At 47.2% G+C, this 25,703-nt stretch overlaps 2 protein-coding genes across 4 annotated transcripts in view; one reads left to right on the top strand and one right to left on the bottom strand.

The window, feature by feature from the left end:
* Window positions 1–7,475, bottom strand: part of VSIR (V-set immunoregulatory receptor) — a 52,674-nt gene extending 45,199 nt beyond the window's left edge. For all 3 annotated transcript variants that reach the window (XM_074958932.1, XM_074958934.1, XM_074958931.1), the window contains exon 1: window positions 7,175–7,475. In XM_074958932.1, the coding sequence (XP_074815033.1) occupies window positions 7,175–7,259 (85 nt within the window). In that variant the 5' untranslated portion in view covers window positions 7,260–7,475. The remainder of the gene's footprint in view (window positions 1–7,174) is intronic.
* CDH23 (cadherin related 23) overlaps window positions 1–25,703 on the top strand; it is a 552,537-nt gene that overhangs the window by 490,213 nt on the left and 36,621 nt on the right. Inside the window, exons 38-42 of the mRNA XM_074958929.1 lie at window positions 17,423–17,644; window positions 17,749–17,868; window positions 21,464–21,644; window positions 23,668–23,801; window positions 24,974–25,183. Coding sequence (XP_074815030.1) covers window positions 17,423–17,644; window positions 17,749–17,868; window positions 21,464–21,644; window positions 23,668–23,801; window positions 24,974–25,183 — 867 coding nt within the window. The remainder of the gene's footprint in view (window positions 1–17,422; window positions 17,645–17,748; window positions 17,869–21,463; window positions 21,645–23,667; window positions 23,802–24,973; window positions 25,184–25,703) is intronic.

Below are 25,703 nucleotides of genomic sequence, written 5' to 3'. Positions count from 1 at the left end.
TCCCCTCATTTATCTGAGAATTTCTGTGCCCTCTGAGAAATCTTTCAAAGCTCTTCCCTTTTCAGTCCCCCTTGTTTTTTGTTATTCCCTTCTCTCCCAGTATCGGCATAGCAACATTCTGCTCACTCACTTTCCGAGGGCGGGTAAATACAATATTTTATTTATTTATTTTTGTAACAATTGAGTAAAACATCAGTTTTTTCATTATCATCTTCTCCATGACCAGTGGTTGAAGTAGATGTTAACAAGAGGATCGAGATCCCTTAGCCCACCAGCCATGGAGGAGGGGGAACCGTGAGGAAGCAGTGCTTCGCCTCACCAGGGAGAGGAGAGGTGCTCTCTCTCTGCTGTTAGTGGGGGAGGGGAAACTATTATGGGCCTCCTGATCATAACAGTAAGGGTAGGCAGGTAGATTTTGTCCCCAGGCTGTACATTTTCATGAATGTTGCAAGACTGTCTTAATTTGTTATCACTGGGCTTCAGAGTTTTCACCCTGGTTAGATAAATGTGGGGAGTTCATACTTCTGTTAGGACACATCTACATTGGGAAAAGCATCTTGTATTGACAGTGCCTCTCCTGGCCTCCTCTCAGTTGTGTTGAATACAGATCAGCTGCCAGTGTAGATTGGCTCAAATCATTACAGCAAGTGAGATTGTGTTGATAGGCTTAACCCACCTACACTAGCAGCCAAACGGTTTTCAAAATTGGTTGGAAGGGCCAGGGAGGAACCATTGTTGACACCATTGTCAACTATTAGTCATTTTCACAATGCAGATGGTCACTTTAGATCTATTCTTTCAAACTGTCTATTGATTCATAGGCTTTAAGACCAGAAGAGGCCAACATGATCACCTAGTCTGACCTCCTGCACATTGCAGGCCACAGAACCTCACTCACCACTCCTGTAGAATCTTACCCATACATTCCTTCACTGCATCAATCCAATTTCAGAAGAAACCCTGCAACCAAAACTTAGAATCCTGTTTAAATTCTTCAATGGAAATACACCAAATCCACAAAGATGCTCTCTGTGACCTAGCATAGAATTTTCCAGGGGCTGTCTCTCTGGTGGCCTCGTCTTTTAGTTTTGCTTTGTTTCAGGTTCCAAGAAAAAATTCAGAGCGAAACTCTGCTGAAACTACATGTGAAACCACTCACTTTCTCATTTGTTTCTACCTGAAGTGCTGCCTTCACTCACAATGCTGCCCAGGCTTGGCCTGCTGAAAGGTTAATGAGCCATAGCAAACGTGACCTGATGTTCAAGCCTGTGAAGACATATTTAGAAATCACGTGTTGCTTCTTTTGGGGTTTCACAAAGAAAATCACGTGAGCTCTAGATGGAATCTAATTGACTTTGTGTGACAGAAAAAGAGATGGGCAAAATTTTGTGACCAACCCTATTTTTTCAGCAAAAAGTGCAGATTCAGTTACATGAAAATGTTTTGTGAATTTCATGTTGGCTTTACCAAATTATTCAAGTAAAAAACCCTAAAAAAGATCCCCCAAAATCTAAATGTCTCGTTTTGAAATTTTTGAAACAAACCTGTAATTTTTTGGTTTGACACTAGCTTTTCTTTCAAAATTTCCAGTAATTTTATTTTTTTAAATGTCAAACATTTAAAAATCTCTAAAATGAAACAAAATATTTCATTTCAGGCAGACAAAATGTTCCATTTCATCTGAATTACATTTTTAAAACTTTTCAATTAATTTCATTTTCTGTCCACCCTGAAATTTTTTGGACATTTTTAAATTGCCAGCAAACCAAAAAAATATATTCTTTGCTTGGCTCTAGACAGAGATTCCTTTTCCATTAGAATATAAGAATGGCCAGGCTGGGTCAGACCAGTGGTTCACTGAGCCCAGTATTCTGTCTCTGACAGTGGCCAGTGCTAGACGCTTCAGAGAGAAGGAACAGAACAGGCCAATTTTGAGTGATCCATCCCTTGTCGTCCACTCCCATTTTCTGGCAGTTGGAGGTTTAGGGACACCCGGAGCATAGGGTTGCATCGCTGGCCATCTTGGCCCTTCCTCTAAGCTCTGTCTGTTCTTATGGCTTGTCTGTATGAAATTAAGGCACAGCAAACTAGGGTGTAAATCTACCTTGTTCTAGCATACCGTGCACTGACTGCCTTTGGGAATTCTGCTGCCACACACTAAAAGTTCTGTCGTGTGCTTTAATCTATCCCACTTTGAAACACGAGTCAAATAAAGTGCACTATGGAAGTTTTAGTGCATGGCAGCAGAGTCCACAAGGGCACTCACTTACTGTGTGGCAGGCTGGGTCAGGGTAGATTGCTGCTTGCTGTGCACTGTTTGTATAAACAAGTAAAGCCCTGCACAGATACAAAATTTGTATCCACATGTGATCTGCAAATATGGTCCACAGATATCTGCAGATTTGCAGGGCTCTATAAACAAGCCCTTAGACTGGCATCCCCTCAGGACAGGGACTGTCTCTTCTCATCTGTCTGAAAAGCATCCAGCCCATCATGAGCACTACCAAAGACAAATAATAATAAACTTGAATTAGCATATTACCTTAAACGCAACCTGATGTTTAGCTCCAATATCCTAGATGGCTAACAAAAGTGAATCCCTCACTTAGAGCTTAATCCAAAACCCACTGAAGACATTTGAAATATTCTCCTTGATTTCAGTGAGCTTTGGACCAGGCCCACAGTAAAGTGCATTTTAATCTACACAAGACACTATAAGCAGAGCTTCACTACCCTGGAGACCCTCCCACTCTTTGCCCCTTGTGTAGTGCTATCTTCACCCCCTTTAGTAGCACAGGGTACCATCAGTTGGGTGGTCTCTCTCGGTTCCCCCTATTCTCACCCACAGAGCGATGGACACTCCAGGTCCATTCCTGTCCCAACCAATGCTCTGCAACCTGCCCTTCCACTAATCTGTTCTGTGCAGAATGCCTGAATGCCTGGCAGGGCGCTACTAATACTGGATTGCAGGAGGCCTGACTGTTGGCATGACACACCTTTGAAAGAACAGTGTTTGCAGGGGCCTCCCAAGCACCTGAGCCCAAGATAGGATGTCTGTGCTCTGAAGGGCCATGCCCAGGGTGTGAACAGCAGAAAGGTTGCCTTAGAGCCGTGGTTTTCAACCTGTGGCCTAATCAGCACACAGCTGTGGCCCATGTGACATCCTCAGGGCCATACAGATAGTATATAAATATTGTATGGATGTGGCCCACATATCACGGAGAGAGCTACATATGCAGCCCACAATGGTAATTAGGTTGAGAACCACTGCCTTAGGGGTACAGGTAAGAAATGTTATGTTGGAATCAAGGGCTAGTTTTAATTTTTGTTGAGCTTTGAAAATCTTTGTTTGATTGCTTAACTATCCATGTAAATGTGTTCAGAGGAAGGTGCAATTGGCAATTTGCACAAGGGCAACCATCCCTCTTTCACCAGGGTAACATTATTACTGGTACTATATTAACACCCAGAATCCCCAATCAGAAACAGGTCCCAAGCATGCTGGGCACTGTACAGACTGCTCAGCTTATTGGCTGAGCAAAGGGAGGTCTAACACTCAACTCAGTGGCACTTGTCTGTCTGTAATGAGAAAAGTTTTAAAGGAAAAGTCCCATTAATTCCAAAATGTCAGGGAACATTCTAGGTGTCATTGGGGGAGAAGCCCATTGATTTTTGGTAACAATGAGGAAACCGGAACACGGAAAACATCTGATTTCCACACAGTGCCCATTTGGTGCTGCGTTGTGACCTCGATGGTAACTCAGTCTGTCATTAAGCACTCCTTCCAGGTTATTTACATGCTTCAGTCCCATTAGTTGAAATGAGTCAGCAAATGAAACTGCAGGCCAGGACTGAAGTGCTTTGACATGAGTGTTGGAGAGCGCAGGTCCTGAAGACTGAACTAGCTTTTGGCTGCTTCAAATCAGGAGCAATATTGGCTGAGTTGGAGTGAGGATGGAGATTTCCACACCATTCTTGGCTGGCTCCGACAAATTCTTTTATCTTTGCCCAGTCAAAAATGTTTTATTTCATCTATAGAGATTCCTCTGCCTGCAGCACTAGGGGTTGCCAGGCATCCAGTTTTCAACCGGAACGCCTAGTCGAAAAGAGACCCCGGCTGCTTCGATCAGCACCACTGATCGGGCCATTTAAAGTCCGGTCGTCGCCACAGCAGGGCTAAGGCAGGCTCCCTGCCTGCCCTGGCCCTGCATAGCTCCCTGGAAGCAGCCAGCATGTCCAGCCCCTAGGCACAGGGAAAATCAGGGAAGTGCTGCATGCTGCCCCCACCCGCAGCACCAGGAACTGCAGCCAATGGGAGCTGCGGGGGTGGGCCATGGGCAGCGCGTACCGCGCAGAGCCACCTGGCCGTGCCTCCAGCCAAGGGGCCGGACATGCCGGCTGCTTCCAAGAGCCAGGGCAGGCAGGGAGCCTGCCTTAACCCTGCTGTGCCACCAACCGGGAGTTGGCTGAGGTAAGCGCTGCCCAGCCGGAGCCCGCACCCTGAACCCCCTGCCCCAGGTCAGAACCCCCTCCCGCACCCTAACTCCCTCCCAAACCCTGCACCCTGAACCCCCTGCCCCAGATCAGAACCCCCTCCCACACCCAAACTCCCTCCCAGACCTCGCACCCACACCCCAACCCTGTGCCCCAGGTCGGAATCCCCCTCGCACTCAAATTTTCTCCCACACCCTGCACTCTCTCCTGCTCCCCAACCCCCTGCCCCAGCCTGGAGTCCCTTCCCATACTCTAAACCCCTTGGCCACATCCCAGAGCCCCCTCCTGCACCCCTAACCCATCATCCCCAGCCCATCCCAGAGCCCACACTCCCAGCCAGAGCCTGCACCCCGTCCCACATGACAACCCCCTGCCCCAATGTGGAGCCCCCTCCTGAATCCCTAATTTCTGGCCCTACCCCAGAGCCCGCACCCACTGCTGGAGCCCTCACCCCCTCCCATACCACAACCCCCTGCCCCAGCCCAATGAAAGTGAGTGAGGGTTGGGGGGAGCAAGCGATGGAGGGAGTGGGGCAGGAGTGAGTCAGGGCAGGGCATCAGGGAAGGAGTGGGGCATGGGGGAGGGGCAAGGGTGTTCAGTTTTGTGCAATTAGAAAGTTGGCTAGAGATCGTGTTCCTGACCTTTCTGACATCTGCCAGCTCTACTCCTGAATCCCAGTCTCCTGCATGTTCTGTGTTACACTCCCATCCACATCCCAGCACTCCACTGGTCTGACTGGCATAGTTTGGAGCTAAAAAGCATGGCAACTCTGTGGCCTGATCTTGCATTTACTGATGTGTGCCAGTATCTGATCAATTTCCAGCCAGCTGCATGAAGTTTCTGGATTTTGACATTTTTGGCTGAGCAAAGCAAAGTCTTGCACTCAACTCAGTGTCATTTCTCAGTTTGTCTGTAGATCAAAGAACCAGCTGATGGCAGATTTTAACACCTCCCAGCATAAAAGTACCCCATCTCAGCTCTGCCCTTCTTTCCAATACAGTTTTAAAATGTTGACTCTCTGAATGACTTATCTCCCAGAAAGAAAGAAAAGAAATAAGGGGGTGGGGGGAAGAGAATACACACAGAGTTCCTGGAAGGAAAATTGGGGACCCTGGTATGGCAGGGAGAGGAGAATTGGGGGACAGACAGAGTCCCTAGCATAAGAGAAGGGGTGACAGTGCAGAGATCCCTTGAAATAGAGGGGGATGGGAGGGTGGCACAGAGAGTTTACAGAGGGGTATGAGAGGGATACAAGGGGGCTCTGGTGTGTGGCATGCAGAAACAACAATAACAGTTATTTATCATCCTAAACCATAGGAGTTTTTCTTAGCAATTATTGTCTGACTAAAAAGACCTATTTTGTGGCAGATTTCTCCCTTCACACACCACAGCCATCAGTCAATCTGCTAACCAGTAACCAGGAAATGGGAGATGAGCTGTGTGTTGCGGGGGGAACACGAGGTTTTTTTCTTCTTTATATTAAACAAACATTTGTGGCTGCCCAGTGTTAAGCTGATTGCCAGATTTGGAGTCAGGATGGATTTTTCCTTAGGTTACATTGGCAGCAACAGACCAGGGAGCGTGTGTTAGGATCAGAGCATCATGTCCCACATAATCATTTCCCCGCAGTTTCAGGCATCATTATAGAACCCCACTCCTTCCCACTTTCAGCTTCTAGCCCTTTATTTGTTAACCTGTTCTGTCTTTAATTTTCACTGACCAACTTTTACTTGCCAACATCAGAAGCCCCAATTACAAAACTCTTCTCTGTATTCAGCAAAGGCCGTGAGACATCACGCATGAGATAAGTGACCCTGATTCGAGGCCAGCTGAGGGCACCAAAGCACCAGCTGAAGGCTGGCAGCTTGGCTGGTAACCAACTTATCTGGAAATACTCAAGACTATTGGAGTAGGGAAAACTTCAGAGCCCGAGAGTGATCTCTCGACAGCTCAGTTTCTGAAAACTGGGGAGCACCCAGTTAATAGATCAATGCAAAGTCTATCCTGGTTGGTGTCCTATATGCCCAGAGAAGCAGGCAGAAGTGACAGCTTCGTAGTGTGTGCACACAAACACATGCACAGTCTTGACAGCAAAGATGAGCATCTCTATAGACTACAAAGATGGTCTTCTTTGAACTCAAACAAACTGCCTCTATCTGCCACTCTGTTAATAATGAAAGACTCTATTCACCTAGAACCCAGGACAAATGTGCTGTGCTTACACCTCCAAAAGAGCTGGGGTTAAGCAGCAAATAGAAAATAATCTAGCCCTGCATCTCTGCACATTCTCGATATCCCTTTATGGGACCAGTGCTGCTGTTTCGTTTATGACTTGGCTTTGTTCTGACGCACAAATTAGTTCACAGTGAAGGAAAAGGGAGGACAATAATTGCAGGAAAGCAGAATTTAAAAAACACAGCAGGTCCTCTTCTTACTCCCACACAAACAGCACTCTTTAGCCATCCCCAGAAGAGAGCCCCTTCCTTAAGAGTCTTTGAGAAATCTCCCTTGAACCTTAACGCAGGGAGGAAGGTGAGAAAGTAAATAACACATATCTACCTAAGCTGAAATTCTTTTGACTTCTGATCAAACAAAAAGAGGGTGAATACAAAAAGTGGATAGCAAATTAGGTTTTCCTTTCCTCTCCTTTTTGGGGAGAGAAAAACCAACCTGACTTTACCTTGGTAGAAAGCCAAGTAGAGAGCGATTGGCAGCACCCAGCCCTTCCACACACTGTCCGTTGAATGACTGTGGTAAACATCCATCTTCACTCACTGAAATTGGAGCTAGCCCTTCTCCAGGATTTTTCTCTCCTGTGTCTTACACGCGTACTCAGAGCAACCCTGAGACAGAAGGAGCAAAAGAGTTGCATACACAGGAAATTTCACTGAGATAATGCCTACTGTAATTTGAGAGAGAGGAGCTGAGAGCACCCCCATGAGGTTAGAGAAAGAAAAAAGAAAAGGAGCACCTTAGAGACTAACCAGTTTATTTGAGCATAAGCTTTCGTGAGCTACAGCTCACTTCATCGGATGCATCTGATGAAGTGAGCTGTAGCTCACAAAAGCTTATGCTCAAATAAATTGGTTAGTCTCTAAGGTGCCACAAGTACTCCTTTTCTTTTTGCGAATACAGACTAACACGGCTGCTACTCTGAAACCTGAGAGAAAGAAAAGAAACTTTGTGCTGCTCAACACAATGGTCCAATCCCTGCAGGTTTCCTGAAATCAGCAGAGGACTGTGACTGGGTGGGACTGCCAAAGTCAGCTGTCTACTTCCATGGCACACAAAACACATGCACTGAGATTAGGTGGCCACATGCGCACACACACAATTGTGAAATGCAGCAGTTCATTCTGTTTTCCATTTATAGGTTACTAGTTTTAAAATAAGTGGATTAGGGTGGCAGGAGGCTGATTTGTTACATTTGGAGGTAGCCAGTTAGACACTTCAAATTATGCTTTTCCTCACAAGAAAGTACAACTCAGATGCACTATCCAGGTTTCAGTGACGTTTGTGCTTTTTTAAAAAACCCAATTTCTAGTTGGGTTGATCGCAGCACAAGTTGTGTGAGGGGCTCATTCAGGATCAGAATCCAGAGTCCACCATTTTTCCTGGTACGTGACTCTTTCCTAGCATAATCATGTTTTTTTCCCCTCAGGAGATACTGTATGATCCTGTAAGGGTCCTGTGTCTCAGGGTTAGGGATGGCCCCCTTTGGCAGCCGTGGAGAATCGTGCCAGGTTGGTCTATCAGGCACCCGTGCTTGCAGTCAAGTCACTGAGCAAGTGGTAGCTCAGGTTACATGGATAGGGGAGAGGGGGACACGCAGAGCAGACAGTCAGTGGATCAGTCCTTCAGGCTTAAGGATTGAGTATTCGAGCAGTCAATGGCTCAGGCCTTTGGGCCTAGGGTTAGTGCTCATCCAGCTCCGAGTGGGGGGCCAGAGGTAGGGAGACCCAGGCCACCCTGCTCCACTGCGACCCACCCCAGTGCCCTGGAAGTGACAGGTTATCCCATCACAGGGTTGGCACGGAAGTGTGGGGTCCCTGCCTTGCTTCCAAGCACCACAGCTGAGTCAATGTCTCGTTTCCCTGTGTTACTTCTTACCGTCGTCTGGTGGGCCTGTTCCGCCGCATCAGGGGCCTTGTTCCTTGTCTCTGCACCAAGCAGCTCACTCTCCACTTCCTCTCTGGGTCTCTCCATCTCTTGGGGCAGCAGCTGGCTCAAAGGAGTCATCACGCGTCACAGCCGGTCATGGGCTGTGGTGGTGGTTCGGCTCCCTGAGAAGGACATCTGGCTCCAACAGAACTGCAGGGCCCTGCTCTTATACTTCTGTCCCCATCCCCATGTTTCCAGCGAGGGTTTAGCTAAGCCCAACAGGGTGAGTTAGCCCCCTCTGTGTGAGAATGAGGCCATTTCGCCTCATTATACACACACACACACACCCATAAGTCCATCTCCGAGGAACTGAGATTCACCTTCTCCCACCCGGGAAAGGAAATCCATGTTTGTGTGCCTTAATGGCTCACTGTTGAACTCAGAAGACATATGGTAAGAGAATCAGATGCCACCTCATTAACCACGGTTTGGTCTTCTTTGCAGTATGCAGTGATCAGTCACTAGAGGAAAGGGGGCTCTATTGCAGGGCTTCTGCGGTCCACTTGATAGTGAGGGCCTCCTTTTCAATAATGGAGTAGTTGCGCTTGTGTGGAAACAGCTTCCAACTGATGTAAATCACGGGGTGCTATTCTCCCTTGACTTCTCAGGGGAGGACTGCTCCCAGAGACACTTCTGAGGCATTAGTTTGAAGGATGAACTCCTGAGAGAAGTCAGTGCTGAACAGCATGGGTTGTTGGCACAGGAGGCCCATAAGTGTCTGGAAGGCTCGAGCGCAGTCTGCTGTCCAGCGAACTCATCAGGGTTGTCCTTCAGAAGTTCTGTCAAAGGGGCCAGGATCAATGAGAAGTTGGGTACAAAGTGGCAGTAATAGCCTGCTAACCCCAGGAACCTTTCTTGGTTGCAGCAGTGGATAGGTCTGAAGGGCCTGGACTTTACCCACAAGGGGTGGACTTGACCATGCTCCAGAATGTATCCTAGATAGGTGGCCTCCTCCCAGCCTAGTCTGCATTTGCTGGGATTCACCATGAGTCCGGCTGTGTGTAAGGCTCGAAAGATGGCCGCCACTTGTTGAGATGGTCCTCCAAATTACTGCTATACATGACCACGTTGTCCAAGTAGATGGTGGCAGAGGTGCCATGGAGCCATAAGATGTGGTCCATCAACTGCTGGAAGGTGGAGGGAGCCCCATGGAGCCAGAAGGGCATCCTGATAAATTAGTATAGTCTCACTGGGTTGGCAAAGGCTCTCTTCTCCTTGGAAGCTGGAGCCAGCGGAATGTGCCAGTACCCTTTTGTGAGGGTCTAGCAAGATTTGCTGAGCTAGTCAAGCAATTCATTGACTTGGGGCATTGGGTATGTATCGAACTTTGATATGGCATTCACCCTCCTAAAGTCTCTACAGAACCTGAGGGACCAGAACACTGGAGCTACGCCACTCAGTCTGGGACTCCGCAATCACCCCCAGTTCTATCATTGCTCGGACCTCTTTCTCCACCGTCTCTCACATTCACCACGTCAGGGGCCAAGTGTTCTCTCGGACGATCTCCCCCGGGGTTCTCAGGATCACGTGCTGCACAAGGGTGGTTTGTCCTGGCCGAGCCATAAAGGTCTTGGGGAATGCTTTGAATAGACTCCTGACTTGCTTCCTTTGTTTGGGAATCAGGGTGTCACCAATTTGAGGTTCCTCAGAGACTGTCAGGACTGGGGCCTGTGGGCCCAACTCTGGCTCAGGGTTATACTGAGCAATCAGCGACCCCTCTCGATCCCATCAGGGCTTCAAATGATACATCTTTAGTTTCTTTCTCTTGTCTGGCTGCCAGATTTTGTAGTTAACAGGCCCCACTTGGGCGATAACATTGTAGGGCCCCGCTCTCAGGCAAGCAGTTTTGATGCTTCAGAGGGAAGCAACAGGAGAATCCTACTCTGGGTTCAAAGGCCCTTTCCCCAGGCTTCCTGGTTATAAGCCTGCTCCTGTGACTTTTGTGCATTGTGGAGATTCTCGCATGCTAAGGTTCACACCTTCTCAAGTTGATCCCACAGTCAGAGGACATACTGCAGGAGACCTTGCGACAGGGAAGGTGCCTTCTCCCACTTCTCACAAACCAGGTTCAGGATTCCCCATGGCTGCTTCCCATAAAGCAGCTCAAATGAAGAGCGCTTGGTTAACAATTGGGGAACTCCCTGGACTGTGAGTAGCAGAGGGGGGATGAACTGGTCCCAGTAGTGGAGCTCCCTTGGGGAGAATCTCCAAAGCATGCCCTTGAGGGTTTGATTGAGTGTTTGACTAAGCCATCCATCTGAGAGTGATAAACAGATATCCAAATCATCTCAATGCCCAACAGGTTGCAGATTTATTTAAGCAGCTTTCATGTGAAGTTCATCCCCTGGTCTGTCAAGATTTCTCAAGGAAGGCCCACTCAAGCAAAGACCTTGAGTATCTTCACAGCAATGGTCCAGGCTGTGGTGTTAGAGTGGCATTGCTTCAGGGAAGCAGGTAGCATACTCCAGGATCATCAGAATGAACCTGAAACCGACCATGCTTCTCTCACGGATTCCCACCACCTCCATGGCAAGCCTCTCAAAGGGAACTCCCACTATGGGTAGTGGGAGAAGCAGAGCCTTCAGTGCTCCCTGTGGAGTGACAAGCTGGCACTCTGGGCAGGAGCTGCAAAAGTCTTTGACTTCCCAATGGATTCCTGGCCAAAAAAAACAGGCCAAAATTTGGACCAACATCCTTTTGTGGCCCAAATGCCCAGCAGTGGGGATGTCATGGGCGAGCTTCAAGACAGTTTGCCTGTGGCATCAGGGTAGTACCAGCTGCGTCTGGGCCTCTTGCATCTGCGGGTCGTGGTCCACTCGGTATAGGCAGGTCCCTTTTAGCTCAACCTAGGGGTACTGCATTTCTCATTGGGGCTCCATGACCCTCCCATTTACACTAGCCAGTTGCTCATACTCCCAACTGAGCATAGGGTCTTCTCACTGATCTCAGCCAAAGTCAGCTCCCGGGTTTGGTGGATCCTCCCCATGCTGGTGAACAGGGCCTGCCTTCTTGTCAGGGATGTCAAGCTTACCATCCCAGGCTCCCTCGATGTCAGTGTCTGGATTACTGGATGTCTCCCCTGTTTCCTTGAGGAGGTCCCCCTTGAATGTGGGCTCCAATGTGCCTGGTTTGAGGTTCACAGTGCACAGAACCTTCATAAATCCCGTCCAGCTCCAGACGAGGATGACCAGGTAGGCCAGTCTCAAGGCCAGGCCTACTGTCATGGTTCTGGTCTCACCGTTCAATGTCATGATGGCCCAGACACTGGGGTACAGCTTCACATCCTGATGGATATATTGTAAGCAGATGACTTCCCACTGCAGATTTGGGGTGGTGAGGAGGTCTCGTCGGATGAGTCTCGGCACCCCAAGTCCACGAGCCTGGGGACCCATACCCCATCGATTTCCACAAGGATCGTCAGTTTGCTGGAGGGCTGTTTCCAAGCACGAGCCTCACTGGTCCAGACTTGCCCGAAGTCACAGTCCATCACGGGGCACTCTCAGCAGAGACGGTCGAGGCAGCTGCAGGTGAAACATGGGCTGATTTCTGACCTCTTGGGCCGGTCTCTGGGACTAGTCGAGAAGGTGGGGCTTCCAGGTATCCAGGTTTCCCTTACTAGGTCAGTGGACCCTGTGGCCTTCCTTGACACTCCAGGTGACCGCCGCCAATACCTGGGATCCTGTCTGTTGGTATGACTCTCACTCAATCTTAGCCAACAGCTTGGGAGGTTCCTTGATTTGGGGGTTGTTCCTCTTTTGGCTGCAAAGTCTGTGGGTTGGGCTCTCAGAGTAAGGGCAGACTGGGCTTTCGGTGGCCACATAGTTTTCCATTAAGATGATTGCTTTGCTCAGGGTCTCTAGCTGGAGGCAGAGGACCAGTGCCCTTCCTTGTGGCAGTAGGATGTGATTGATTGCTCCAGGACCACCCGTTTGGTGACCTTGACCCTGGTGTGCTGCTCGGGCTAGACCCACCACCAACAGGTGTCCTTCAGCTGCTGCGTGACCATCTGCAGTCTGGCCCCCAGTGAGTATATCTATCCACAGAACTGTTGCCAGAATGTATCAGATGTAATGTCAAGGGTGGCGAGGATTGTGATTTTCAGTTGCCTGTCAAATACGGTGCTAGGAGGCTGGCTCACTGTTCAGGGAGCCACTGAGGCAACCCACTCAAATGTGACCAGAAAGGCATCCGGGTCATCATCAGGCCCCATTTTGGTCAGGCACACAAGAATGGGGAGGGCTGTCTGGATTGCCCGTCCCACAGGGCCTGGTCTCACAGCTAGGAGCATGGCAGCCATCTGTTGCAGGCATTGCTGCTGTTGATCTCGATGCTGGGCCCCCAATTCCCGAATCAGCTGTTGCTGTTGGTTGCCCAGCTGTTGGAGGAGCTGCTGTTGCTGCTGGAGCTGGACTGCCTGTTGCTGTTGCTAGCTCTTGGAGAGCCACTTTATCAACTTCTCCATTTCCATCAGACTGGGAGGGGAACTGAGGCCTACACAAATAAGCAGTCAATGACCCAGGCCTCCCAAACAGCAGTCAATGGGTCAGGCCTTAGGGTCTAGGGGTTAGTGCTCATTCAGCCCCAAGGAGAGCTGGACAGTGAAAGTCAATGGAGGCTCTGGCAGGAGACATTGGGCAAAGACTCTATGAGTGCGGCATTGCAATACTGATGTTGTCTCATCACACTGTAATGCATCATATGGCACTATTCCAAAAGCAGGCCCATAGTGCCGATTGTGGGTGATGTTACAATGCAGATGTCACCCTGCTCAGTTTAGGAGATATGACTGGGCTGTGTGACACAGTGAACTGGTGAGTGGTAAAGGAGAGATCATCCCCCATGCCAGGCAAGCTTCTAAATGCATTTGGAATGAAACTGTGCCAAGATGCTGGGGGGTTGGGGGGGGAATATAATGAATCCTGTCCCTTGTTTTTTGCCTGGAGAGAAATCTTGTACCCTACTGAGAATGGGCCTAACTCATGCATGGTTTGAGATGGCGAGCAGAAATGGGAAAATATACACAACAGCAGATGAATCTTGACTAATCAACCTCCCCTTCCTCCTCCTCCAACCTTCACTACTTTTAACAGTAGTGTCAAGAACACATGTCCTATTATGTGTAGTATTTGCATTTAAAAATCTCTGTTGTCCAACCACTTACAGAATCCCCCCTTCAGTGTAGATAACTTGAGTTTTGTAGATGTTGTGAGGGTCAGAGAGGGTCAGTTTCTTTTCTCCCCCTTCCCACTCCAAGAGTTCTGTAAGGTTTCTCTTTAGCTGTCTGAAAACAGTAGCTGCACAGTCACTGTGTGCTGGTGCGCAGCACTTTATAACCTAATTCTCCCCTCAAAGAACTACTTCTATATCACATCCCCCAGTGGTAGCAAAGTACTCATAACAGGAAGCACCATCCTCCCAGCTCTGCCTGGGATCCTGATCTGCTGGGTTGGTTGGTATGTTTGGAATGTTTGTTTGTTTGTTTTTTCTTTAGACTGTTCATGACGTACCCTTGTGAAGAGCCTTACACAGGCAGAGCAAATCTCTGCTTCAAAGGACAGAGCATCCTAAATCCTTCTCTTTTATTAGAATTTTTGTATTCCACATGTTGACTTATCCATCAGATAAAAGCTATATTATTACAGGCCATGGCTTCAGTTCCTACCTCATCCTACAAGGTGGAGATTGGGGAAACTGCCTTCTTTGCACATCATTGCATACGCAAGTCACATTTTCACTTTTTTTTTAACCTAATGTCTTCTTTCTGTTTAAGTATATGGAGTAAGATAAAGTGATCTCTCTGAGGGGCCCTGCTGTTTTTCCCCTCACCCAGTTACCATTCCATTTTTGTAGAGTAAAAAGGGCCTGCACCTTGTTCCCAGTCTGAGCAAAAGTTTTGCACTCGCTGCTTTTGCTTCACGGCGTGTCAAGAAAACATTTGATTTTGATCCACTTAAATTTGCAATTTCCCCATCTATTGTCTGAGTTTCATTTTGAATTACAGGTTCAAACAAGCTCAAAATCTCAAAGTAAAATATAGCCAAAATTGATGAGTTCCACTTGTTTCATATCAAAATTATGTCTAGAGTAATCAGCTGGAGTTACCTAGAAACTGGGCCCAAGGATCAAACAAGGTTAGCGAAGCTAATTGGCCAAGCAAAGTGGAGCCTAACACTTAATTCCTTGGCATTTCTCCCTTAGTCTGTCTGTAATGCAATAACTTTAGAAGACCAGGGATGACTCAACTCTAAAATGCCAGGGAATGCAGTCTAGGCATCAGTGGGAAGAATCCCTTTGATTTTGGTGGCAAGTCAGAAAACTGGAAGAGCAGAAAAGCCTGCTTTCCACACACTGTTAGTTGGGGCTCCAGGCAGAGGAACACTATGGCATCAGAGCTACTTGTCTCTCACTCCTTCCAGTTACTTTGTATACTTCAATCCCATTTGGTTGAAATGAGTCAGCAAATGACAGTTCAGGTCAGGGCCGAGGTGCTTTGAGAAAGTTGGGGATATGTAGCGGGTCAGGACTGGAATGGTAGGGGCTGCTTCTGATCAGAAGCAATATTGGCTGGAGATTTGCACTGTGGCTCTCTCCACACAATGGCTTCCTCAGGCAAGATCATTTACCTATGCCTGGTCAAAACGGGTTAGGTTCATCTAAACAGTGCCTACCTGGCTACAGCACCGAACGGGCTCTGTCAAGAGGAGAGGTGACCAAGGCAGGCAGTAGGGTTGGGGCTTAAGGTTAGTGTTTGTGCAGCATTAGGGTCACTGGAGGAAGAGAGTAATGACTCGCTGAGGCCTTGTCTACACTAAAGGGAAAAGTCGATCTAGGCTACACAATTTGAGTTACGTGAATAGCGTAACTCAAATCGATATAGCTTAGATCTACTTACCGCGGGGTCCACACTACGCGACGTCGATGGGAGATGGTCTCCCGTCGACTCCCCTTACTCTTCTCAATCAGGTGGAGTACAGGAGTCGACGGAAGAGCGATTGGCGGTCGATTTAGCGGGTCTTCACGAGACCCACTAAATCAATCACCGATGCATCGATCGCCACAGCATCGATCCTCTGGTAAGTGTAGACAAGCCCTTAGTCACAGAGCTCCTCTGCCTGCAGCACCAGACAGGCACTGTCAAGGGGAAGTTGTTTATGAACCTGCTGAAAGAACAAAGAGAAGAGGAGGAGTGGTTGAGATATCTTAACAATAAAATGTAGGTTTAGTGGCAGTGTCCTGTAAAACTGCAACAGGTTATTGGGTAGAGACTGTGTTCCTGCCCCTCCCGCTGCCTGCCAGCTCGGTGTGCATAACCAACAAAGTGTAAAAAGAAAAGGAGTACATGTGTGACCCAGTAGAGAAACTCTCCAACTCACTTGCTCCGAATTTTGAGTCTGTAATGGAAAGAGGAAACCACCTGACTATTGTGTGGTTTGAGGTTTTGTTGCAAAATTTTTGCAGAGCTCTTGTGAAAACTATTCCCTTAGAGGCTTCTGATTAGAGAGAGATTTAGTACAAAGTCAAGTGTTTTTTGCAACTAAAATCTGGTCAGAGGGACCCACAACTATCCCATTTTAATTTACCCTAACTCCTTCCTGTGTCACGTGCACAGCTGGGGTGCTAATGTCACTGCGCCCACCCTCTCATTGACCTGTGCCAGGGTGAGATTGGCATGTTCCGCTTTCATGCCTTTCTTACAGAGTGAGATTTCCTGTGGCAGGTGACAAGACAGAGTAAAAATGTCTCTCCAGCCTTCTCCTCTCGCTCAGAGAACTGGGACCGGTGAGGACAGGAGCATTCCATTGAGACGTAGGAGAAAAGTCAGCCACCCTGCCAGGTGTCCCACCTGAGAAATGTTTTTGTCCATCACCAGCCAATGGAATAAGAGAAACTCATCTCTGCATGACTTACGGTGCATTTGCCATTTGTCGAATGTTTCTCCTGTTAAAAGAGGAAAGGGCATAATTAAGAAGACTGATGGATTTACAGTTCTTATCCTGACAGTCCTTGTGCACTTCAGTTATCATCTACCATTGAGATGCGACTGGAAGAACTTGCAGTGATTCACTGACCACAAAGACTATGCAATAAAAATTTCCAGACACTTGGTCACTGTTATTAGAAGTTGGAAGGGTTCTAAAAACACTCTGTTTAAACAGTGGACGACTATGGCTTAGTGGTTAGAACATGTGACTGGAAATCCATCATCCTGTTTCTAGCTCTTCCCCTGATTTGCTCTGGCAGTGCCAACATTAGACTTTTTTTTTCTATCTATTGTTGCTGCCATCCCTGGTAACAACAATAGAAGCTCTGGTGCAGAGTCAGGGCCTCCTTTTTAACCACAGTGTCCTGTAGGCCTGTTCTGAGCAGGGTTAGGCAGCAGCCAGTTTCCAGTACAACTCCCAGTGTTGCTACCAGCAACAGTAAAACAGTAGAAGAAACCAAACTAGGCAAGGTCTGTGCGACAACAGGCATGTCACTTAGCCTCTTTGGCCTCAGTTTACCGATTTGTTAAATGCTTATCTATTGTGAGACTTACTTAGCTACTGTTTGTAGGGTGCTTTGAGATCCTCAGATGAAAAGTGCAACAGATATGAAAAGCATAGTTTTTTGTTGGCAATAATTCACATGTACCATTATTATCTCTAGAAGAAGTCTCCATCCTGTGATCATTGCACCACCAACCCCTAGCCAGATCATTGATCTGCAGCCAGAACTTGTACATTTCTTTTAGCACATGACGCTAACTGTGTTAGTTCTTTGCCTGCAGGCCACTACCACAGTGTGCGTCACTATCCTGGATGAGAATGATAACGCTCCAGTGTTCCAGCAACAGCAGTATGAAGTCACGCTGGATGAGGGCCCTGCCACCCTCAACGCCACCCTCATTACCATCAAGGCACTGGATCGGGATGAAGGGCCCAACGGCACAGTTGCATACGCCATCACAGAGGGGAATATCGTGGGCACCTTTCACATAAACAGCACCACAGTTAGTAACAACTTCATCTCTTCATGCCGTTACCCTATTTCTCCCATTTGTTTGGTTAGTTTCCCTCACACTAGACAACCCACCGCTCTTGTGCGTCTTTTCAGGGGCAGATCTGCACTGTGAAGGAGCTGGACTATGAGATCAGCCATGGACGCTACACCCTGGTTGTCACTGCCACAGACCAGTGTCCAATCCCATCACGCCGTCTCACAACCACTACAACGGTATGTAGCTGCTATGGGAGCAGTGTTCCACAATTACTCTAGACCATTAGAGAGAGGGATGTTGTGGGAAGCTGGAGGGGTGGGGCTTGCAACATTCTGTGCAGTAGTGCCCCTTTAAGAAGTTTCATATCCCCCTTCTATGGAGTGCAAATAGTTCTACACATCGGGGGTGATTAGGTCATTTTGTCGAGTAGTCCTTGCTCAACAATGTGTGGCAGCTGCACGCTATTATCCTAAATGTTGTTGCAAAATATGGAAGAGAACAGGAAGGGGGTGAGTTCATTGCGATGATCCCCCCCCAAAGGGAGCAGCAGATTCACACTGAATAAATGGGCTGAGACATGAGCCATTTCTGTTCCATCATCAGAGCACCCCACATTTTCTAATATTATCCGCCACCCATATTACTTTGTAGCCCCTGGTTATAGCCATCAAAATTCCCCCAGACTTTTCAACTAACACGCTCATTCTCCATCACTTCCTGATCTAAGCTGTTGTGCAGGATTGTTGTGTCCTGTTAAACAGCTGCTGTGTTTCCTTAATGAAAGGAAGAATGTTTTTACATGTCTAATTAACCTGATTATATGTGTGTTGTTGTGTTTAGAAAAAAAACGATTTCCTTTGATCCTTTTTAAATTGCTCCTTTTCTTTTCTTTGGGTGTCCCCTTATTCTTGTATTTGGGGAGGAGAAATAGCAGAGCCTGGCTGAGCTTTTCTACATCATCTGTTACTTTACATACCTCTATCAAGTCACCTTTTTATTCATCTCCTTTCTAAACCTACCATTCCCATTCCTTCTAATCTCCCCATGTGAAAGTCTGTCCAGGCCTCCAATCATTTGTTGCCTTTGTCTGGATCGTTTCCATTTGTGCTATATCCTTATTGACCGAAATTGGACACGGTTGTCAAGGTGAGGGTATAAAGGGGCAACTTAAGGTGAGAATGTTTCTTTACTGGAATTGAATAGACCAGTGGTTCTCAAAGGTAGTTGTTTGTACCCCCCTTCTTTGTGTCTGTAGTCGTTTGTACCCTGCCTCCACAAGTACATATGCTGTCCCCAGGTCTGAAGGCAGAGCAGAGAGCAGCGACTGCTGCCTGGGCACCCAGCTCTAAAGGCAGCACCACACCAGCAGCAGCACAGAAGTAATGATGGTGATGTGAAAAGTGAAATTCGTCCATATTGCTTTTCACAGGAGACTTAGTGCCCCATTGCCACCCTTACTTCTACCAGAGGGCTGACAGCTGGAGCCCCGCCACCTCCAGGTGAAGGATTGTTGGGAGGGGAGAGGAAAGCCCAAGCTCGGGGGTGGGGCTCCGGCTGTCCCCTTGATCCTCGCCTCTCGGATATGCACAGCCCTTCTGCACGATCCCCAACCACCCGGGGCTGACAGCCAGAGTTCTTTAATTAAAAAAATTAAAACACAAAGCTCATGCCTCCCTTAACACATTCCCACTCGTCCCTTGGGATGCCTGCTCCATAGTTTGAGAACCACTGGAATAGTCTATCCAACTTTCTTTTGCAACTTAAAACAAAACTCAAGGAGTCAAATGGCAACATCTCTCCATGTCCAGAATGATATCACATCTCCGAACTTCAACCATAATTCTTAAACTGGCTTCATCGCTGTTTTTACCTTGTGCAATTGGAATATCTGTTTATGTATATTTCAGTATGTACTAAATTATAAGCTGTTTGGGGCAGAGGCCATCTTTTTGCTTTGCCTTTGTACAGTGCCTAACACAGTCCTGATCCATGTCTATGGCTCCTAAGTGCTACCACAATGGAAGTAATAAATCACAATAATAAGTAATAGCAATGGGAAAGCCCAGCCATCCAGTCTCAGACTTCCATTTCCCTAATACTATGTTAAAGTGCTAGAACATTGTTAGGCTTTGAATCTAACAAGGGCTGAGTATCTACTGTGAACGACTTTGTATAAATATTCACCTGTAGTTTGTAAATCTCTTGTCTTCAGCTATGTTCCCTCGCCCATAGGGTTCACTTTCTGTGAATATTCTGGTGAATAATTTACTGGCAAGAAGGTTTGTGCAAACAGTGAATTTTAAGTGTATTCTTTGCCAAATATTTGTAGAAAGTGAATCTCAAATTTGTTACCTTGAACTTTCGCACGAGAAACCTGATTGTAAGAATAAGGGTGGGCTTCTGGTGAAGGCACTGGACTGAGACTAGGGAAATCTGGGCTCCACTACCAGCCCTGCCTACAAGCTCCCTGTGTGAGCACAGACAAGTCATTTAATCTCTCTGTGCATTGGTCATCTGTTTAAAAAAAAAAAAATCCAACAGGGATAATAATACTTCCTTTCTGCAATCCTTTGCAAGTCTTGTCTGTAAGTTCTTCATGGCAGAAACTCCCTCTTGCTATACCACTTAGCACAATGGCGGCTGATCTTGGCTGAGGCCCATAGACTCTGCTGTAATATTAGTAAATAAGAATAATAAAAATAATTCATCTAGTCAGGAAAAAGGAAATGCACAGCACCAAGAGATTTCACGTAGTGAGATACGCTTCAGCAAAGTATCCATGCCTTTCGGTTTGTTTTGGATAAGCACCCAAACTCCAGAGGTTTTAAGGTTTGCACACTGCTAGAAACAACTCTTGAGTGTATGATGCATAAAGGAGAAGTAAAGCAACGGGCTACTAAAAAGACAGCTGCATGCAAACTCATATGGGGACCTGGTCTTCCACATCAAGCTGATGATTGTTGTGGTCAGAGGAGTTTTTGAGATTGTTACTGTCTGTCTGTAAGGCCTAGGATTCCGCATTACACATCCATTTCTCAGCATAACTCAGGTAGTCAGTTTGTCCAGCTTTATATCTGTATATGTTGCAGAAAACGTGTAAATCATCTGATTTTTGCTTTAATTTGCTCCAACATTTACAATGGAATAGTGGTGTCTGTTTTTAAAGTACCAGAATAACGTCAGTGATCAGAAGGAGGTTGGTGCTGTTTTTCTCTCAGCCTGTCAAGCTGCAGAGCCAATCAGACAGCAGGGCAATGATTTACTTGGACTTTGCTAAACAGCAAAAGCTTCAGGGACATCACAAATCTGTGAGATCCACAGATTCTTTGCCTATCCATACAAACTTTGTTTTCTTCATACTATATTTAGTTTGGCTAAGAACACAGCCATAATATGACCAGCATGCTCAGGGTCAAACCACCATGTTAATTTTAAACTTAGTGACTCTGCTGAATTTTGGATGGTTCAGTAAACCAGAAAGAGAGGAAGATAATTTGCTGTCTCCTTGGTCAGTATGTTCTGAAAACAGCAAATCCAGAAGTGTTTTGCTTATGCTTCAGACTGAATATGACCTAGACAACCTGGAGTGTTTTAAACAAACATACAGAGACCTTTAATAAAGTGAGAAGACAAAGGAGATGCCACCACTTTAGTCTAAGAAAACAATTTGGGGAAGAATGTTCCCTGACTCCTCTGTCACGGTGCCTGCTTCACACCCTCTGCCCAGGATATTAGATACCACAGGCTGGGACTGAGGAAAAAAGGTGGGCTCTGCTTCCACTGTTCTCCCTGGTTTCTCCTTCACTGTATACATTCTTGTCTTAACTGCAGGTGTTGGTGAACCTGAATGATATCAATGACAACCAGCCGACTTTTCCAAGAGCCTACGAGGGACCCTTTGACATCACAGAAGGTCAGCCTGGCCCAAGGGTGTGGACTTTCCTGGCCCATGATGGGGACTCAGGGCCCAGTGGACAAGTGGAGTACAGCATCATAGGAGGGGACCCTCTTGGTGAGTTGGGATGGAGGGGAGAAGCAGAAGCTAATATCCGGGATTCCTTTGGATTACTCCCACACCCATCGAACACACATGCCTTTGCACTACTTCTTGCCCACATATGCACAAACAGGTAAGTACAGGTTGAGGAAGAAGGATGCTCTTGCGGGTAAGGGGCAGGATGGGTACTCAGAAACTGTCTGGATTTTATACCTGGCTCTGCCTCAGACTTCCTTAGGCAGGTCACTTCAAGTGTCCTTGCCTCAGTATATAAATGAATAACATTTCCCTACTTCCCAGGGGTGTTATGAGGGGGACGTCATTATTATGTGTGAAGTGCTCAGCTACTGATAAGTGCTGTAGACATGCCTGTAAGTAAATGAAATGCATATACACACTTCTTGTTGCATACGCCCATTTGTGTATATCCCTGGGTCCACTCACACAGCTCCCTGTGTATACACAACTGTTTGCTGACAAACACCTCTCTGCACATACACTCTCTCTTGTCCACTGAACCTGCACCTATATGTTTGGATACAGGCCCAACTCCATGTATAAGACCAGTAGAGAGTCCAGCTGCACAATCTGATCATTGAATAAAGGGGGTCAGGCTAAAAGTCCAGATCACAGCTTTGTGTGGACAGATGCAGGCAAAGGGAGGGTGTAAAGGAGAATGACTTTTCCTAGAGATCCAGATCAGACCAAGTGCAATAGGCGAAAGCATCCATGATTTCTTCCCCCTCCTCATTCAGATGACCCCGTTACCCTGGAAAGAGAGAGCCCCACACTAGCACTTTCATTAAAAATATACTTTTTTTTTTTCCAAACACAGACCTTTCAGAGAGCAGGGAAGAGAGTGGAAAAGGTTGCAATGGTTTAGGAAAGCTCAGGAAGCATTTCAAAAACTGTCTTCTCAACTTGTTTCTCTGAGAAATTGGAGTTTCTACATCAGGAAATCCTGTTACGAGAAGCATCCGCTTTGCAAGGAACCATTTCAACCTGTTATTGCCTATTCATAGGGGACTTGGGCTTGGGTTTAATCCAGGGAACAAAAAGAGGGAAAATGAGAGTCTGTTGGCCCTGGCTCCAACCAGGCCTGCTGCAAGCTGCCTTTGTGCAGGTTTCCCACAGATATACACAGTTCTGCCGATACACCTCAAACCAGAACTGCAGGACCCCTGGTATCCCAGTCCTGGGCCGTTGCTCAGCACAGACTCCTAATCAAGCCAGACTGTGTGTGCAGCAATATGTACTAACAAACATCAGGGAATAGATTTACACCACCATTTTCATGGTTACTTAAGTCAGGTTTCTGGAAGGCAGGACAGCCCGAGTGCCAGCTGGCCCACATTTCAGAGTCCCCTAAATAGCCTGGGCACAGTACACTTGCCCTGAGAGGTGATTGTGCCACTTGCTAATCTCTTGGGAAATGTCCTATAGATCAGAACACAATAACTAAGTCATTGTCACAGAAATGGCTTTGATTCATGAAAGGCTCAGGAGACTGGTATTGACACCTCTTGCTCACCCCAGTATCTACACAAGTCCTGGAGGGGGGTACCTAGCACATCAGAGTGCCCAGCCACTCCCACAATCAGGTTCACTGTCTGGGGAGAGTCACAGCAGTAGCCATTGCCCAAAGTGACCACTTGGGGAAAGAGTATGGTGTCTGCTCGCTGCCTGCAGAGATCAGTGTGGATAGGAGGTTGCTGGGAAGTGACCCTCTCCCCTTTATTGACGCTTTCGTTGGCTGAAATAAAATAGGACAAGGGAGGCAATATTTTCTTTAATTTCACAGACCCAACCCAACTGTGTGTGTGGTTGAAACCCTTTCATGGCCAGAGCCTAAACTGACTGGTGATAATCAAGGGAGCTACATGCCCCAGAGCCCTACCCACTCCCACTAGAGAAGCCAATGCAAGGCCTTGCCTTTTTGTCTTGATGTGAGTGCCTCATTCCTCACTGCTTGGTGCTAGCAAACCTCCTTTGGAAAATATCCTGAACCCCCTTTTTCTCCCCCCTCTCTCTCTTATAGGAGAATTTGTGATCTCTCCAGTGGAGGGGGAGCTGCGAGTTCGGAAGGACGCCGAGCTAGATCGAGAGAACATTGTATTCTATAATCTCACCATTGCTGCCAAGGATAGAGGGACACCTCCTCTCAGCTCCACAGTGAGTCCCGTTGGCAGGTCATGAGGCTGGAATAGTTGGGCCTCCCTGACATATCTCACTCCCAGCATGCTTTGTACACCAAATAGGAAAAGTGAGGGGCCAGAGAACAAAAAGGAATCCCTGATCCTCTCTCCTGTCCCTCCTTTCCCCCCCTCCCACCTTTTCCATTCTTTTCCTGTTATGTAAGAACCACCACCCCTTTCTTTTCCTCCGCTAGGCCTCAAATTGGAGCTTGAAGAGGTTCTTCCTCCTTGAACCTACGTCACCTAATAAAGTGCTGACGTGTAGTGAAGTCAGGCACAGGAAGCCCACCAGTCAGTGAACTAGAGGTTGTTGAGGCTTGTGTTTCGGGGCATGCCAGTAGCTTCATAATTATGGCATCAGTCTTGTCATTGCATTGCAGGAGACCGCTCCTCCCACATCACAAGAGACATGCCCTGTCCCAAGCAGGACTCAGGAGGCCACATTTGTAGAGCTGGGTTCACCACCTGATTACTCTCTTCCTATTTAGGTTTAGCCTTTGGTGCTCTGCTGTTTCTATTATATGTCATTAGGCCAAATCCCAGGTCCTCAGCTACAGTCCAGGAGTATACGAAGGAGATGAAGGAAGCTATCAGGAGAGAACCTTAGACAGAGTCTGAGATGGAAGAGTTTTGAAGGAGATTAGAACAGAGATGTTGGTGGGGCAGAGTTATGGATGCTTTCAAATGGAGGAGAAGCAGTTTTGTCATTATTTATTGAATGCCCTCCATGTACTAGGCAAAAATAGATAAATATGGAGGCAAGGTCGCTGATCCGAAGAGCTTGCAATCCAACTAGCGAAAGGGTTAAGGGGATGTGCTACCGCTATGACTAAGTGGTAGGGTTAGCACATTCCTTGTAAATTCTATGATTTTTATTTAGAGATTGATTTCTGTTTTATTTATTTGTGTATTCCATTTTCTCTCACTGTCCTTGTGTGTTAAGGAGTGACTTGAAGCAGGTGAGGGAGGAGATCATGGCAGGTCATGTAGCAAATTTCTGTCATATGAGACTACGTGGAAGGAAGCACAAAGCTTGAATGTGATATGGAAGAAGAATGAGAGTCCATTCAGGAATTCAAAGAGTGAGGAGACTTTGAAATGCAGATGGTGTTTGCCTTGCTACCCAGAATCCTCTTCTCCATATTTCAGGTCATGGTGGGAGTGTGTGTTTTGGACATTAACGATAATGATCCTGTGCTTGTCAACCTGCCGATGAATCTCACACTCAGCGAGAACACCCCCGTCTCCAGTTTTGTGACCCGCATTCTTGCCCACGATGCCGACAGTGGGCGGAACGCTCTCCTGACCTTTAACATAACAGCTGGCAATGCAGAAAACACCTTTTACATCAATGGCACTGTAAGTCTCCTGGTCTCATTCAATCTACACATAGCAACACACATGACTGTGTATAGGCCTTCCCACACTACGTGTTCGGGTACAAACATGAACTATGCAAAGGGCTTTATTCACTACATACAGTGACAGGTGTTCCCACATGCTGTGACATACGCCCTACGGGCAGCGGTGCAAACATAACTGCATACAGAATACAGATGCAGATACTGCCACGCATTGGCTAAAGAAACATGTACCAACCCAAATCATGCAGATCTACATGTTAACTGCATGACACACCAGCAGTTCATTCAGAGCTTGATTCTGCATAGCACGGGGTTTGAGTGTTGCCTGTATGAGTGCAAGGCAAAAAGTGATTAGCAAGACAGGGTGTGTGAGTGACCCAGGTCCTGTGTTCCTGAGAGTGACACTACACATACACCAAGGAAGGTACTCCTTCCCAGTAGCAGCTGAGAGGCCTAGGAGGGGAGAGAATAGCTAAACAACTCATCTGCATGCCAATGATGGCACTTCCTCTAGT

Source organism: Natator depressus, chromosome 7 (assembly GCF_965152275.1).
Source record: "Natator depressus isolate rNatDep1 chromosome 7, rNatDep2.hap1, whole genome shotgun sequence".
In the NCBI taxonomy this organism is placed as follows: domain Eukaryota; kingdom Metazoa; phylum Chordata; order Testudines; family Cheloniidae; genus Natator; species Natator depressus.
The sequence above is the reverse complement of the archived record's forward strand: the minus strand, read 5'-3'. Positions and strand labels throughout refer to the sequence as shown.